Genomic DNA, 16,186 nt, shown 5'->3' on the forward strand with positions numbered 1-16,186 from the left:
GTATTTTCGGAGCCCATTATTCAATCCACTTCATGTATTTAGAAAATGTGACAAAGAAGCGTGAACAAGATGAAGCCTTGCCCTTTCCTTAAAGTATGCATAAGGAACTTAAACTCTTCAGTCCACAGTGAACTGGTAAATATCATGCTTAAATAAATGTGGAGTGATTTACAAGAAGAGACTGTACAGTGTGCCACAGTGCTAATTTCTTGGCCCGAAGCAAAATGTGGCTGCAAGATGTAATCCATCTATTACAGCAGCATTTTAGTGCTGGAGTGGACACAGACCTTCAGAGTTTATTGCTGTTGTGTACTGTTGTGTGAGTCCCTGTTGGGTGCAAGGCACTGTATCAGACACAGTAAGGAGTGAAAAAGATGGACCCAGAGCTCAAAGGACTTCAAGTCCTATAGAGAGATGAGACATCGCACTTTAAATATAGACAGCCTATTAACCTACAGCTTAAGGGCCACTGGGTCCAAAAGGAACCCCATGGTGTGTAGAAAACCTGTCTCAGAATTCTCAGCAGGTGTTTTTCTCATGAATCCTCAGTAAAATTCTATGAAGAAGGAAGGAGAAAAATACAAGCAGGGACATGCAATACTCTGGATTCTCTTTATAATAGTATTTGGGATGGAGTGAAATTTAGTCTAAGGTTGATCTTAGACCTCACCATAGATACTGAAGTGATTGTTCTCAAAACATCTACCATATGAATCTGTGCCATGGATACAGGGTGAGATTTGCAGAGGTTCTGCTATTTCTTTCTGCAATGTTTGTCTGTTCCATGATGGGTTTTGAGGTAGTTGTGGTTTTAATACCACCATATGTCTTATTCTTAGTGCTGAGATCTGCCTCCTCATCCATCCCCATTTCTAAATTCTCCTTCTCAGATTGAGTTCTTGGGTGATGGAGACTGCCTAATAATGGCTGTTCTCACTGTGAAAGCTACAAAACAAATTTTTCACTCCGTATTCCGTGGCTTCCCTGTCTCAATGTGTTTCACATTCTGTTGCCTGAATACTTTCCCTTTGTCATTTTCAATCTTGTTCCTCTGCTTCAGACTCTGAAGTGGCACTCAATTTCTCAAAGCAACACATCCAGACTCTTCACTTGAGATGCTAAGGCCCTTCACCAGTTCCTGCCTCCTGGGCCTCTGCCACCTGCTACAGCCAGGCCTCCCTTCAATCTCTTCTTCATGTTTATTTAGTCCCACATCTGGGCACTTGTACCCTGTTTCTGCCACAATTTTGTGTGCATTTATTTCCCTTTTATTTGGAAGAAAATGTTCTTCTGATTTTTAAATAAGACTAACACTTTTGGGCTTTTTAGTTTCTTGTTTACAACAAACTTTTTCTTTGTATCAATATATTTGTCTTCTATTTGGAGCCCAAAGCACCTGCTCCTCCTCCTGGCCTTGTTCTGTATTACTGACTTGTGGGAAGAACCATCTAATCAAATTATATTCACCTAACTGAATTAATTCAGCTTTATTTTCTGAGAATTTAGCCATAACACATCATTATTTTGCAATTATTAAATAAAGGCTTTTCAGTTAGATGAAAGAAAAAGTAAACTTCTTGTTATCATAGCAATATTTTAAAACTGTGAAATAATTACTGTGTCTTCCAAAGTTTACTCTTGCAGTGTAAAATTTTCTCAGAGAATGACTCTGGCAAGCCAGAAGGTTTATTTAACTTAAAGTACCAAATTACAAACGTCAAATCAGAGAAAATGTTATTCAAGTCTTTAACAGGTGCAGTACTGTTGTAAATGGTTTTTCTTTTTTCCTGGCTGTTTGGTGTAACTATACACTGTTTTCCATAATTATATAGCAACTACCACAATTCATTTTTAACACAACAAATGATTAAAATGGTTTAGAAAAAAAGGCTTCAGACAGAGAGATTTAGTTTCACTGACTTTTAAAGTGACTAAATGAGTACAGAAAAGCTTCTCCTCAAGTTCTTCATAAACCAAGTTAGAATTTAGTGCTAACTCCATACTTATTCCATAGGTATTTTGTAAAGATAGATTTTTTTTTTTTAAAAATTTAAGTTATTTAAACTTATTGGGAGACAGTGTCTAAAATTATTTAGTGGAAGATTTCATACTATTTCTGACAATCATGTGTTTCCTTACTTTTTTGGTATTATATTCCAGTTCTATAAGTACCTTTCCCTTTCCTTGGGAATATTTAATGGCATGAAAAGTAGAGTTATGTATGTGAGAGTCTGAATAATTGATTGCTCATCTCTTCTGTGGTGCTGTCCCTTCCTCTATTGCCCCTTTGGAGGACTTCTCTGAAGAGCCATGTAAATTAGAACCACTTTGTTATTGTAAATTCCAGGACTTCACTGTTTTGTCTCCCCCACTGAACTGCAAGCTGCTGGAAAGGAGAGACCTGGTCTCTTCTGCTTGCTTTTGGACACCCATCCTATGAACAGTGGCCTGACCTTTAATAGATGCTCATTAAATATTAACTGATTAAATAAATGCCCCATTGATGAAATCTCTTTACAGGCTTTGATGTTCTTATTCTAAATTGCCCAGCTGTCAAAATCATTTTTAATCTACCTAAAGTTCTCTTCCACATTACTCCCTTCCAAAGAATATTCCGTCCTAAGAGTGACACATAATGAGCACCAGAACTGCTTCTATGGCCTAAGTGTTCAGTGACATTTTAGCACTTTCTCCTGCCAGGTCCATATGTGATCTCAGGATTCTCCCCCACAAATTCTCCAAGAGGCCAATCCACTTGTCAGGGCAGCTGTTACTTTATTGCCAACCTGTTTTGTTTTGTTTTTTTTTTAATAAGAAAGTAAGAATTAAGGAGATTGAAGATACCTGCCCTACATAAATTTTTTCCTTTCAATGACTAAAATTCTTAAAATTCTGTAAAGAGATGACAAACATATTGTAAATGTAGACAATCCATGAAACTGTGAAGTCCACTGGGTTCAACAGAACCAACCCCCCCTCGCCCCCTGTTTTGTCGTAAGGGATCCAACATCTGTAGCTCCTCCACCTTTGCTAGCCTTTGCTCAGGCTAGGAACTATTGCTACAAGGGCAGGCCTGTAAATCTATTTTCCAAAGTCAGTTTCTTCTGTTCCATACTGATTACTATAGTTATTTCTGTCTAATCAGCACCAAGTTCATGGACAGTTCAGAGGAAAAAAGAGCAATGCTCAAGAGGAAAGGATGAAGAAAAGTAGCTGAGCGGTTAGTTTGTATTTTCAAAGGCAAAGAAAGATGTAAAGGGGTAAAACTGTGTGAAGAAAAACAAGCTTTCATTACTTTATTGTCAAAATGAGGGAGGACTAGATGAGAACAATTCAGGCAAATTAGTATGACAGACCAATCTCTTAGGAATAATATAATAAATAGGTGATAATAAATTTTTACTCTAGTTAAAAACTTTGAGCTGAAACCTAGAGAAGTTAACTGACTCTCATGAGTTGGAAGAAGTAGGTAGTAAGAAATTTGAACCTCAGATCCCTGTGTGACAGTTTCTGGTGTAATGTCCTTTCAACTGAACTAAATGTCCATGGAGTCTGTTTTATATTGACTATAAGAAGAAGCTATGCAGAAGGAGAGATAAAGCCTGGTAAGCAATTTACATTTTCAGAGCTGGGCTCTTATCGTGGAATGTCAGAAAATGCAAATAAGCAGGTGTAATAAAATTATATTTCATTGCTTTTGAGTGATAACTGTGTTTATGAAGATTTAGTTTCTATGTTATGATTAAGGAGAACTTAGTTACTCCAAAAGAAGAAAACAACTGTGATTTTTTTTTTTCTCACAGTATAAAGAGAATTATTGTACCAAATTCACTTGATTAACCACCCAGGAATTACTCAGTTTATAAAATATTTTGGATGTTTTCCCAATCCTTCCACTGGGTCTCATTTGTTCCAGTGCAGCACTGGAGTGGGATTACTGGAATACAGATTAGGTGAATGGTTGTTTTCAGGTGAAAGTGTGTACAGTTGGCCTTGGTACTGAAGGACTCCTTCAAGTGTTAGGGACAATTGAATACATCCATTTCTCAGCCTCCCCACTGCCGTCTCTCCACTCTCAACCATCATCATCTTTCATCTGGATTTCTACAAGTCTAACTTGTTTTCTTTCATTTGTTCCCATTCCCTCCAAATCCATCATCTTCCCTGAAGTCCAGTGTAATCTGCTAAAATGCAATTCTGATCATGTCACTCTGTGACTTAAAATCTTCAGATGACCAGCCTGTGCTCATGGTATTAAATTCATATTTTGCAACTTAGTTTATAGGTACTTCTGTCTATGGTTTGCAGTTTCTCTTTACTTGTCCGATCACACTTATTACTTTATGTCTTTTCACTTTTCTCATTTGTGTCTCTGCCTGCGTTCTTAACAAGCATCCCCCCATGTCTCACCGCACCTGTTGTAGGTGACTGATGCTATCTTTCTAAAAATGCAAAACTAATTTAATCACTCCCTGGCTTACTACCCTTTCATGATTTTCCATACCTATGATAAAGCCATTGAATTTAGCAATATCCTTAAGATCAGTTACTTAGATTACTTAAGTGCAGGGTCCTAGGGTAGGAAGAAAGGCTTCTTAGTGAGATCCCTGAACAAGTGCCTAAAGAAGGTAAAGAATGAGCCATGGAGTTATCTGGGGAGAAACTCAAAATTCTTGATGGAGAATCTCTCTGATATGTTTGAGGACTGGCAAAGAAAGTAATTTGTGAGTAAACTGCAGCTAGTGTGGAGCAAAATAGTAGGAAATGAAGCCAGAGAGCTTAAAGGGGACTTCATCTGCATAGGGATTTTTGAGCCCTTCCAGTTACTTGGGCTTTGATTCTGAATGAGGTGGAAACCAGTGAGGAGGAAAGGCAGAGCAGTGACACATTTGATGCTCTTTTTGATTGGCATGTTTTGGTCATAGAGGTCAGCCTGAAAGAAGTGAGGGATGGGGCGTCAGTAGGAAAGCAGAGCATCATCCAGGCAAGAAATGGAGGGGACTGGGACCAGGGTGGTAAGTGTGGGATTGTGGCAAGTGGCTGATAGCCAATAGGATTTACTGGAATGTGAGGGAAAGAGGGAAAGAAGGACAATGCTGAGGTGTTGGACCTGGAAAGCTATATGGAATGATGCAGCTCCATTAATTGAGATGGAAAGGTTTTAGGAGTGTGTGTCAGGGGATGAGGAGGGAAGGAGAGGAAAAGGGATCAGAATTTTGATTTTAGACATGTTCAACAGGAGAGACATGTTAGATATTCAAGCAGATATGTTAAGTGGGAAGTTGGCCTAATGAGAGTGGAAGTCTGGCTAAATTCATGGGCATATAAATGATATGTACAACCATGAGACTAGTTTTTATCATCGAATGTAGACAGAGAAGTGAAGAGGTATATGGATTGAAACCTGGGATCCTCCATCATTATGAAGGGATCGGATTGAGGTCATTGAGGGATAAACCAGAAAACAGAGAAGGTATGCCCACTGAGATGGAAGGGAATTAAGAGGAGCCACGTGAAGAAAATGTTTCAAGAAATAACCAACTGTGCAAATATTGCTGATAGGTTAAAGAAGCTGAGCATCCACATGACTGACAGATTTGGCATTGTAGGGTCTTTAGAGATCTTTGTGAGAGCAGTTGGTAGAATAGGGGGAGGAAAACCTAGATGCATTGTGTTTCAGAGAGACTAGATGCAGGGCTATAAACAATAAGCACCTAGTTATAAGTTTTGTTTCAGGTTCTAATGCTCCCTTTCAGTCTCATAAGTGTTCAGGGGCAGATGTCATCCTAACTATGTGAAAAGTCTTTCAAGGAAGCATGGCTGGAGACAATGACTGGAATTCTGTGACCAAGAAAGATTTATTTTAAAATAAAGGAAACAACACAGAGTGTTTGCTGATGAGAATGGTCCAGTATGAAAGAATAAATTGGTGATATGGGAAATAAAGGGAGAAATTTGGGAGTAAGGATTTTGAACAGGCAAGAGGGATTGAATATAGAGGCATTAGCTTTGTATATCCTTTGCAATGGGTGTGAAGGCAGAGAATACTGTGATATCTCTCAGATTGTATTTTTGTGGTTGATTTATTTGTTTGTTTTTCACATATTGTGAACCTCTTAAGAGCAGTAAGTATAGATATAATGCTCATTTTGTAGTAGGGATTTTATTGTTCTCTTTCTATTCCCTAGTACAATGCCTGGCACACAGAAGGCATTGAATAAATGTTTGAATGAACAAATGAAGACACTGTGCTAAGCATACGTATGTTTTATCTTTTCACTCAAATTGGATTATTTCTATCAAATCTTGACAGCCAGATTGATTTAATCGTGTTTCTCTCGTCTGGGCCTATAGAATGCTCCAGTACGTGGTCGAGTTGATGGATAGGAATGACTGTGCTTCCACCAAAATCAATGATGCCTCCTAAGAGTAAAATCAGTGACCCTTGCTGCATCATTTTGCAGTTGTCCTGGCAATGGTTCATGAATTTACTACCTACTCCACCTTGAACTTTCTGAAAACTCTTCCTTTTTCCTCAGTCTGTCTGCCATTTGTATTTTGCCATTCACATGGCATATATCATTATCAGCTTTTATTATCTAACTTACCTAGTAAATGAGAAGCTTTTTGAACATGGTGATTACATCTTCATTGCTTTTTGTTTCAATGATGCTTTGAAGCTCCTTTAGTTAGAGAACATGCCTTTTTCATTGCTTAATTAAAAACAATTAGTCCTGGTCCTGCTGCAAAGCAGGTGCAAATTAAATATTTGAATGAATAAATGCACAGATGAATGCTTACTATCTTTGGAGAATATTGTTAGTGCACAGACTAGATCCCCTTTCTAGGTTGGTGTCCCTATGTCCTGGCACCCACTGCTTTTCACTTAACAGGTCAGACATGGCACCTTCTTCAAAGAACTATTGTTGGACCACAGGATCTGCATCACCTAGATATGCTGAGAACCAGGGGTGCCTGGGATTTTATGTCTTCACTTTTTTAACCATGGCCAATGACTGAGGAGCAAAAGTGTGGAAGTCTAGTTCTCTTACTTCAAGTCCGTGCAAACTCACCAGTCTCCTTCATGCTCTTGAACTCCCTGTGGCTCAGGCTGAGTCCAGGACTTTGCCTGAATTGCACCTTTGATTGACTTATTCTTCTTCCTTATCCTGCTTCCCCCACTCCCTTTTTGGTTTTCTCCGAGAATGCTTCCTCTTTGTATTGCCTGTACTCTCGATCCTTTTCTTAAGGTTTTCTCCCTGGGAACTCTATTTAAGACATGGCATGTTTATAAACAATGTCAGGGGCAGGGAATCCTAACATTGCCTCTTTGAGTATCAAGTTCTGTTTTAGATATTCTTTCTTGATAGTTTCTGATTTTATACCACTGCCAGGCAAAGATATTGGTGCTGCAAACTAATTTTGATATTTGATTTAGTTGTTGGAAGGGAAGTTGTTTTGAAATGTTGGTCAATTAATTATAATCAAATTTAATAAATACATTGTTGAATTACAGGTCTAACATAAAGTGAGACTATATTTTTCTCTACTCGTCTCTCCTTGATTTGACATATCTCTGTTTTCTCTTCTTAGGCATGGGTAATAAACGGTTAATTGTATACTCAATTTTTTTATGTTATGATTGAGTGTGACTTTCTATTTTTCCCCTATTGAATATAAATATCCATTTTGGTATACTGAGTAAACCATTTGTTTTTCTAGTGATGTGAAAGGGGTACAAACTCCCTTATCTGTAAAATGGGATTGGAACTAATGTATTTTAGAACTGAATAGCACTTTAGCAACCAGCTGGTGGCCAGCACCTTCATTTTATAAATGAGAACATTGGAGACCCAAAGAGGTTAAGTGATTGGTTTAATATCACCCAGCTCGGCTAGTGGCAGAGTAGGACTAAAATCTAACTCCCAGGCTGCTGTGCTCTCTACTGCTTCCACAAAATACATATTTCTTATTCACAGAATTGATATGAGGATTAGGGACCACATCTGTGAAAAATAGATTTAGCCTTTGGAAAGAAAGATGCTGGATAGCTTTATGAAAGCTTTATGAAAACTAATCTTATTTTAACCTTTTCTGTACAATTGTTAGTTTTGTTCAGTTTTATGTTTCTCGCTTTAGGCTTTTTTGGGCCAAGGACTAGATAATTTATGATGTTCGCTTTAAAAATCAATATTAGTATCCAGATTGTGTATATGAATTACTTCAACCAAGTTTGAAGCTAGGAGCAGTTGCGGACGGCCTTCCAGAATGACGACTGCTTGTGTACACGAGTTTTCTATCCTTGCTTTGCATATTGGAAATAAGGACAGTTGATTAAAAATAAAAGGAAGCACAAGTTATATATATTTTTTTCCCAGTCTGGTAATACTTCCAAAACCTGATACAACATGTCTTTAACACACCATGAATTTTCTCTTCTGCAAAACCACTGTATCCTGCTTCCTTTCAGCATAGCCAGGGACCCATTATACTAATCCACCATACCTTCATATCTCTAGCAAGCACATGTAAGCGATAACTTTGAATATTTATTTGATGCAAGGTGTATAAATCTTCCCTATGTCATCTTGTAAACTGAGAAAATTGTGACTGGCTCAACTTGGTTTACTCCAGTTGTTTCAGTTTGATTCTTTCAGGTACAGTAAGCTTTGATATACGAATGAGAATACTATTTAATTTTTTTTCTTTTTTTTTCCACCTTTTTGATGCATTATGGTTGTACATAATGGTGGGATTTGTTGTTACATTTTTGCACATGCAGATAATATAACAGTAGAATTCAGCCAAAATCATTTCTCAGGGTTTTCCCTTTCCCTCCCTTCCCCCCCACCCCCTTGTCCCTATTCTCTACTGTTTAATTTTTGTAGTACCTGAAGTGATAAGTGTTGATTCATATTTTCAGGGAAGATATAATTTGAGTCCCAAAAGACTAAAGTCACCTTTATATATATTTTTAATTAGGTACGATTATATGCAAGACCTGATGCTATCAGAAGAGGATCCGGGGACTATGCTCTCCATATTACAAAGAGACTAATAGAATTTTATGAAGACTACTTTAAAGTGCCCTATTCCTTGCCAAAACTAGGTAAGAATTTTCTTGGTTATTTTATTGGAAAGGGTCCTTGAAGGTGGAATTTCTTCACACACTTATTTAAGACATCCAGAAGCATGAAAATTCAGAGGTTTTATATTTTTAGAGATGATAAGCATGAAAAATAATTTCTTTGGAAGAGGTAGAATAAGATTTAGTGTTTCTGCAGTCTTGCCAGTAAGTACTCGTGGGAATTAAGAAAGACCTTATATAAGTTTAGGATTCCAAAGATAACCAAAGAGCTATGATTTTTTGAGTATGCGCTATGGAGGGGTGCTTGCCAACATCACATTTAATCACCACAACCACCATGTAGATGGGTATGGTCAGAACATTGCCCACATAAGGGAATTGGGACTCAGGAGGGTTTCCATTTATCTAGAGAGCTACTGAGGTAAGAAGCTAGGATTTCAGAGTAGGTCTTGGTTATTCCCAGAATATTCAATATTTTACATGAAGAAGGAACTCATTGGCAGTGTCTCTTGCCAAATTATCAGATGTCAGATCTTAGTTAGTTATCCCTTAGATTGTTTTTGTTTGTTCATATTTATAGAAATAGAATGAAAAGAAAAAAAAAAAAAAAACCCTTGGTAGTAAAGGAGATTGTGTTCTCTGCAAACTTTCTTGCATTTCTTCCTTTTACAAAAGAAATGTGTTCAATACTTGTTGGTTGAATGAATAAACATATGAAGTTGTTATCCTAATTCAAATGATGTGCATTTGCCAAGGAGTGAGCCCTGACTTTCCAGGATATAAGAAAGGGTATGAATATGTACTGGAAATGTCCAAGTTACCTTTTCTTCTCAGAAAACCTGATTTGGGATATTACATCACAACAGTCCATTGTCACAACCCCTCCATCCTTTTTCTTCCCAAGAGCATTTTTGATCAGGATCCACATAAAAGGTATTTCTCATTGTGAAGAATAAAGAGTTTATTTGATCAAAAGTGTTAGTTTGAACCACAGGTTCTCCTCCCTAGAGAACTGGGCCTGTTTCATTAAGTAGCTGCCTGCTGGGTAGCTTTATTGGTCTTACAATGAATAGTTAGTTCAGAAAGTAGATAGAATAGTTGATATTGTTATCTATGGTTGTGACATTCAATTTTAATGAGTTGCATTACAAAATTCTAAAGTATTTTTGAAATGCAAGTTCTTAGAATCAATAGGTAAATTTTTATTTCGAATAGGATCTGTATTTTGTTTTGTTCTATTTTCTTTTCCTATTTTCCTCTCTACATCTTCCTCCCTATTAGCATCTTTTACACTGAAACCTCCCTGGTAGTCACCCAAGGCAGAAAGGAATACCTGACCTCATTTGCATGGGAGGTGACACTGTTATCTACTCCAGGTAAAACTGGCTGGGAACTTCCCAGCTTGACCCTAATGTAAAATTCACGAGTGCTTATGTTGCAAGTTCAGCAAGAGAAATAAAATGTGGATCTTTCTCTGTCTCCTTCATACCAGTAATTAGCAGAGGAACTCAATTTATAACTTCAGGGGGTTCCATGTAACTGTCAGCTTGCAGCAGGAAGCATTTCTGTTCCTCTGCTTCACTCACAATTGTACCATGCAGCCTTTCATCTGTAGAAAAGAGCTTTGTTCACCTTTACTGTTACTTGTTAAGCTATCTTATGGTGTATATAATTGAATGATTTGACTTACCCCAGCATACTGTTTTATGTATCTAGGGGAGTTACCAAAGCCCATGGTGCTTTGTAATATTTAAAGTTCTACTTATTTTATAGATCTATAGATATTTAGATCCATAAGTTAATGGACTTATAAGTGTGCCTTCTAAATACCCCCTATACAAGAATCCCTAAGCATAGAAACATTTCGAGAAATCCTTACTTTCTAGTGTACATTATGAATTCTACTCTAAGTGAATTCGATGGAAACCAACTCAGTCTTTGTTAATGATGCCTGTAGATGTGTCCTAGATATTAGCTGAGGCTACATTGACCCTTTTCCCCTTCTTGCCTTCCCTCATTTATTCTGTAAACACTTAGTAAGTGCCTGCCTTAGGCAATTTTCTATACGATGTGGACACAACAATTAATAAGGTAGTAAAGATCCCTCCTTCCTGGGCTTCCATTCTATCAGGTAGAGACAGACATGAAGCAATAGTAGTACATAGGAACATGGAGATAAGTACCACTAAAAATAAAGTTAGAACAGAGGACTAGGAAGGGTGTGGAGCAGTTGGTGCAGGGAAAGAGCTGAGTGTTTGAAATGGGCAGTCACAATGGACTTCGTTCTGAAGTTTTTTTGAATGAAGAACTCAAGGCAGTGAAGTAGAAAGCCCACTGGATATAATGGGACAGGGACCATAGGCACAGGGAACCAAGTGCCTAGACTCTGAGATGAGAGCTTTCCTGGTGTATCTGAGGGACACAAAAGGCGAGTGGGACCGAAGAGAGTGAGTGCAGAGTGAGAAGTCCGTGCTAAGGTCCATGCGTACTGGGCAGATGGCAGACTATGCTGAGCCAGCCGGCAGTGGGATGCATTGCAGCTTTTTCTCTTTCTTTCTCTTTTTTCTTTTTGAGATGGGTATCTATAGGTCTGTTTTGAGCAGATGCATTGTATCATCTGGTTTATGTCGTAAAAGGTCATTCTTATGGCTAGGTTGAGAACATACTGCAAGGCAATGATTCTCAGCCTGGGGCAGTTTTGTCCCTCAGGAGCAGTTGGCCCTGCCTGGAGACATTTTTGTTTGTCACAGCCTGGGTGTGGGGAAGGTAAGGTGTATATTACTGATATTTGGTGGATAGAAACCAGGGATACTGCTAACTATTATAAAAGGCACAGGGTGCACAGGACAACCTTTTATAACAAGGAGTTATCTAGCTCAAACTGACAATAGTGCCAAGGTTGAGAGACCCTGATGTAAGGGGAAAGTATAGAGGGATGGAAAACAGGTAAGAGTCCAAAATCCAGGTGGAATGCTGGTTGCTGCTTGGACTATGGTAATAGTAAGGTTGTCAGAAGGGATCCAATTCTGGATATATATCAGAAGTAGAAACAACAGAATTTACTAATAAGTAAGATGTTGGATATAAGAGAAAGAGGGACATCCAGGGTGACTTCAAAGTTTTTGATCTGAGAACTGGAAGGATGCTATTGCCACTTGCTGAGACAGAAAAATGACAGGAGGGGATAATTTTTGAGACTGTCATGTCTATTAAGCATTTTGGTGGCACCTTGATGTTTGTAAGAAATTCAGGTGAACATCTGAATTTATAAATATGGCATTTGGATGAGTAATTTGGCTAGAGATATTTATTTGCCAGTGTATTATGGTATATAAAGCTGTGAAACTGGATGGGATTATCAAGACAGAGAGAGATGAAAAGAGAATATAAGCAAGGAGGTTTTGATCCAGTGTTTCCAGTTTAGAGAGATTAGGAGTCAGACATGTCTCCTGAGAAGGAGTAGCTGATTGAGATACTAGGGAAACCAGGAAATTATGATGTCCTGGGCATATAGGAAAGAAGGCATTAAAAACAACAATTAAGAAGTTGTGGTAGTCAAGTTAGATTAGGATGGAAAATTGACCTTCACTAATGTTAGTGGTAGAGTAAATGCTGATGCTTGTTAGGATAATAATTTATTCTCCTTGTTACATAAAAATATTTCTATAACAAAAGCAATTAAAACTATCTGTATGAGGTTTGCAGAGATTTTCTGTTTCTTGGTGTTAAGTTGTATGAGAGGCACAGTGTACTTGATACAATACAGCAAGCCTTTTCATATCTGTGTGCCCTATTTTCTTGAGAACTCTCAGAGGCATGGAGTGCTACTTTATAAGAAGGTTGTTGTAGACACACACAGAATTAAGTTAGCTTTCTTTTGGCTCCCCAGACATATTGACAACAACAGTAACTATGTTTGTGTTTATAGAACGTGAGTTCATCTTAAGGACTTTGTACATTCTAACCCATTTAATCTTTGTCACAACTTTCTGAAGGAGTACCTGTTATTTTCTAATTTTCCAGATGAGAAAATTTAGGAATTCAGTGACTAGGTAATGTGGGCTGATCACATAGCAGGAATTAGTGGGTTTGAAATTCACTCATACTGTCTAATTCTAGGATCTTTGGATTCTATTAAAACTGAGTCCAGAAATTTTAAGATTCCAGAGATTAATATATAGATCACTTTAATACAGATAATCTATATCTATGTATAGTACATATATATATAGAAATAAAGTAATAGTTATTTTTGTTAATTTCTTACTGGTGTTAAAAGCAATACACAGTCTTTGAAAAAATTTAGAAAGTTATAAAGATATGAAGAAGCACATCTTATAATTTGTAATTTCATCAACCTGAAGACATATTTGAGTATTGCAAATGTGTTTTCATTATAGATGCTTTATAAGTTAATTAGTTAGCAGATAAAATGACTGATAAAATATTTTGTTACTCTGTTTAGATTTCAATTAATTATGGCAGATAGTTTTCAGTTTCCTTTTGCTTCTACTCTGTAATTTGTAAATCAATGTTTTGTGAAGGAGTTTGCTTGATTGCTGCTTTTCAAGACACTGTGCTTTTATGGTGCTTTTATGAAGAATTCATTACTTACCTGGCACAGAGCTGGGATTGTAGAGGGAGAACAGGTGTTTTATAACAAGAATTTCTGCCCTCAAGGAGATTGTGCTTTTGTTGAGGAGAGAATACGATATTTATAGGAATGAATGGATTAGAGACTTACACAGTATAGAATGTAATCAAGTACTATAGTTTTGTAGGGTAAATATTTAATACCATATTAAATTAAGAGAGTGGGATCATTATACCATGCTGTAGGCACAAAATGTACATAAATAGAAGTCTTATCTTTACCTATCTTGGCAAAAGAGACAGGGATTTAATTGGAGGTGAAAAAAGGGGAGCAAGGGTCATTTTGAGAATTGTGTACAGAGAAAGCCCATATATACTTTGGGCTTTCTGTATCACATTGATGGGTCAACATTTTTGTGTCATGGAATTGATAAATTACAGAATGAATTGTTTTATTAGAGTTCAAGAATAAGAGGCTAGCTTGAATGATTGATTTTTCTTTGACAGTAATTAATTTTTATTGTAGTGGTGATGATGGCGATGATTATAATTTTCTATTTGCAAATAGTAAAGGTTCTCATAAAACATTTATGTCTGAATATACTGTATATAAATATTTCAAATATATTTCAAATACAATAATGATACTTTGCTAATTTTCATGAAATATTTGTATTGACTGCTAAACTTTCTATCTTCTGCTATTTGTTTTTAATTAGCATTGTTTTAATTAGTATTAAATATATTTATTGTTTTTAATTTGAGGTGATAAGTATATAATACAACTTCATCTTAATCATACAATCATATAATCATCTCATAACTGGGTTTTTGATATTTTTCTTAATGTTTTTTAAGGTATGAGTTTTTTCACCTTGCCTTTTATTAAGTAAACGCTGTATGCCTTTCATATGTTTTTCTCAGTGGTCTCAAATGACACCGCTTTTTAAAATAAAATCTTTGGGGGCTTTTTATGTAGTTTGGTCTAATCTGTATAATGTGAATTCACTCCCCCGGTGATTCCTTTAACCAGAACTTCTGAAAATATTTAATATTACACTGGAGCTTTTAATTGCATGTTTTCTCTGTATAAACTAATATAAGGATCTCTCTGGGTCAGTGTTCTTAGTACCTTCCTTAGGAATCAGACACAGCAGCACTTTTCCCTTGGAATAAGTTTCTTCACATGACTATTTTTCCCTTCTCTTTGGGATTTAATAAATATAGTCTTTCCTTATTTTATGATATTTATTTTTTATTTTTATTTATTTTTTTGGTACTGGGAATTGAACCCAGGGACGCTATACCACTGAGCCACATTCCCAGCCCTTTTTATTTTTTGAGACTTGGTATCACTAAGTTGCTTAGGAATTTATTAAATTCCTGAGGATGGCCTTGAACTTGTTATCCTTCTGCCTTAGCCTCCAAGATATTGGGATTATGGGCATGTACCATCTTGCACAGCAGATAATTTATTTTTGAAAAGCCCTTCATCCGGTGATTTTCTTATAAATCAAAAGAATAGTTATCATTTCTTTCAATATAAAATGTTTTTATGTGTCTCTAACTCCACCCTGGCAACCATTTATGCTAAAAAAATACAATGAAATAGACACAGTAATTTCAATATTTACAAGTTATTTTAACACAATTTAATAAGGCATTTTATTCCCTCATTAATTATTCCATAATATGGCCATTTAACTGCTCTTGTTAAACTATTTTGTAGCTATTACATGCTGTATACTTCCAAGACTACACTAACCAACAAAACATATATATGATACCCAGTTTTTATGATATTTAACCACTAATGCAAGAAAAAGAAATAAACAGAACATTAACAACAAAAGAAATCAATGAAAACAATGTATTCTAGTAGGAAAGATACATGAGATTATTACTACTATATACAAGCAAACCAGAAGTATACCAAGTAGAGAATTTAATTCAACAGAAATCAACTGTAGGACCAAATTAACTAATCAATTCAACTAGCATTTACTGAATAGTTAGTTACTATGTATATTGTATTCAGCAATGATAATAAGTGACCTCTTTCATGCGATACTTAAAATCTAATCCAAGAGAAGTGTTAAAAATTGTTTTGCTAGCTTGAAAATGTTGCTATGTATTTAATTTGCTTACTGCCCTCCTCCCCACTTCTCTGGTTAAGAGTTCCAGATGTGAACAACTTTGAACTTACTCATGAGCATTTTTTCTAATTCAACCAAGGTGTTAACTTGGTCAGGACATATTTATAAAGAGTACTTCTTGCTATTGTTTTACATATTCCAACAGATGTATTTGACTTTTAAGTTAAAAAATAAGTGTTTCCAGTGTTTTCATATTTAGTCTGCATGAGCTTTGTGCTTTACGCTTGCTTTCTTTCCAGTTACTGTGGATCAGTTGGTGTTGTTGTGATGACAGACAGATCTTCCTTTGGTGTTCCATCCCCTCTCACCTGCTCGATGACATCATTGCAGCGGTTCTGTTTTCTCTCCC

At 36.6% G+C, this 16,186-nt stretch overlaps 1 protein-coding gene across 1 annotated transcript in view; it reads left to right on the forward strand.

Moving 5' to 3' along the window:
* TRHDE (thyrotropin releasing hormone degrading enzyme) overlaps positions 1-16,186 on the forward strand; it is a 361,209-nt gene that overhangs the window by 86,999 nt on the left and 258,024 nt on the right. Inside the window, exon 3 of the mRNA XM_079142404.1 lies at positions 8,983-9,109. Within this exon, the coding sequence (XP_078998530.1) occupies positions 8,983-9,109 (127 nt within the window). The remainder of the gene's footprint in view (positions 1-8,982; positions 9,110-16,186) is intronic.

Source organism: Sciurus vulgaris (genome assembly GCF_902686455.1).
Source record: "Sciurus vulgaris genome assembly, chromosome: 5".
Taxonomy (NCBI): domain Eukaryota; kingdom Metazoa; phylum Chordata; class Mammalia; order Rodentia; family Sciuridae; genus Sciurus; species Sciurus vulgaris.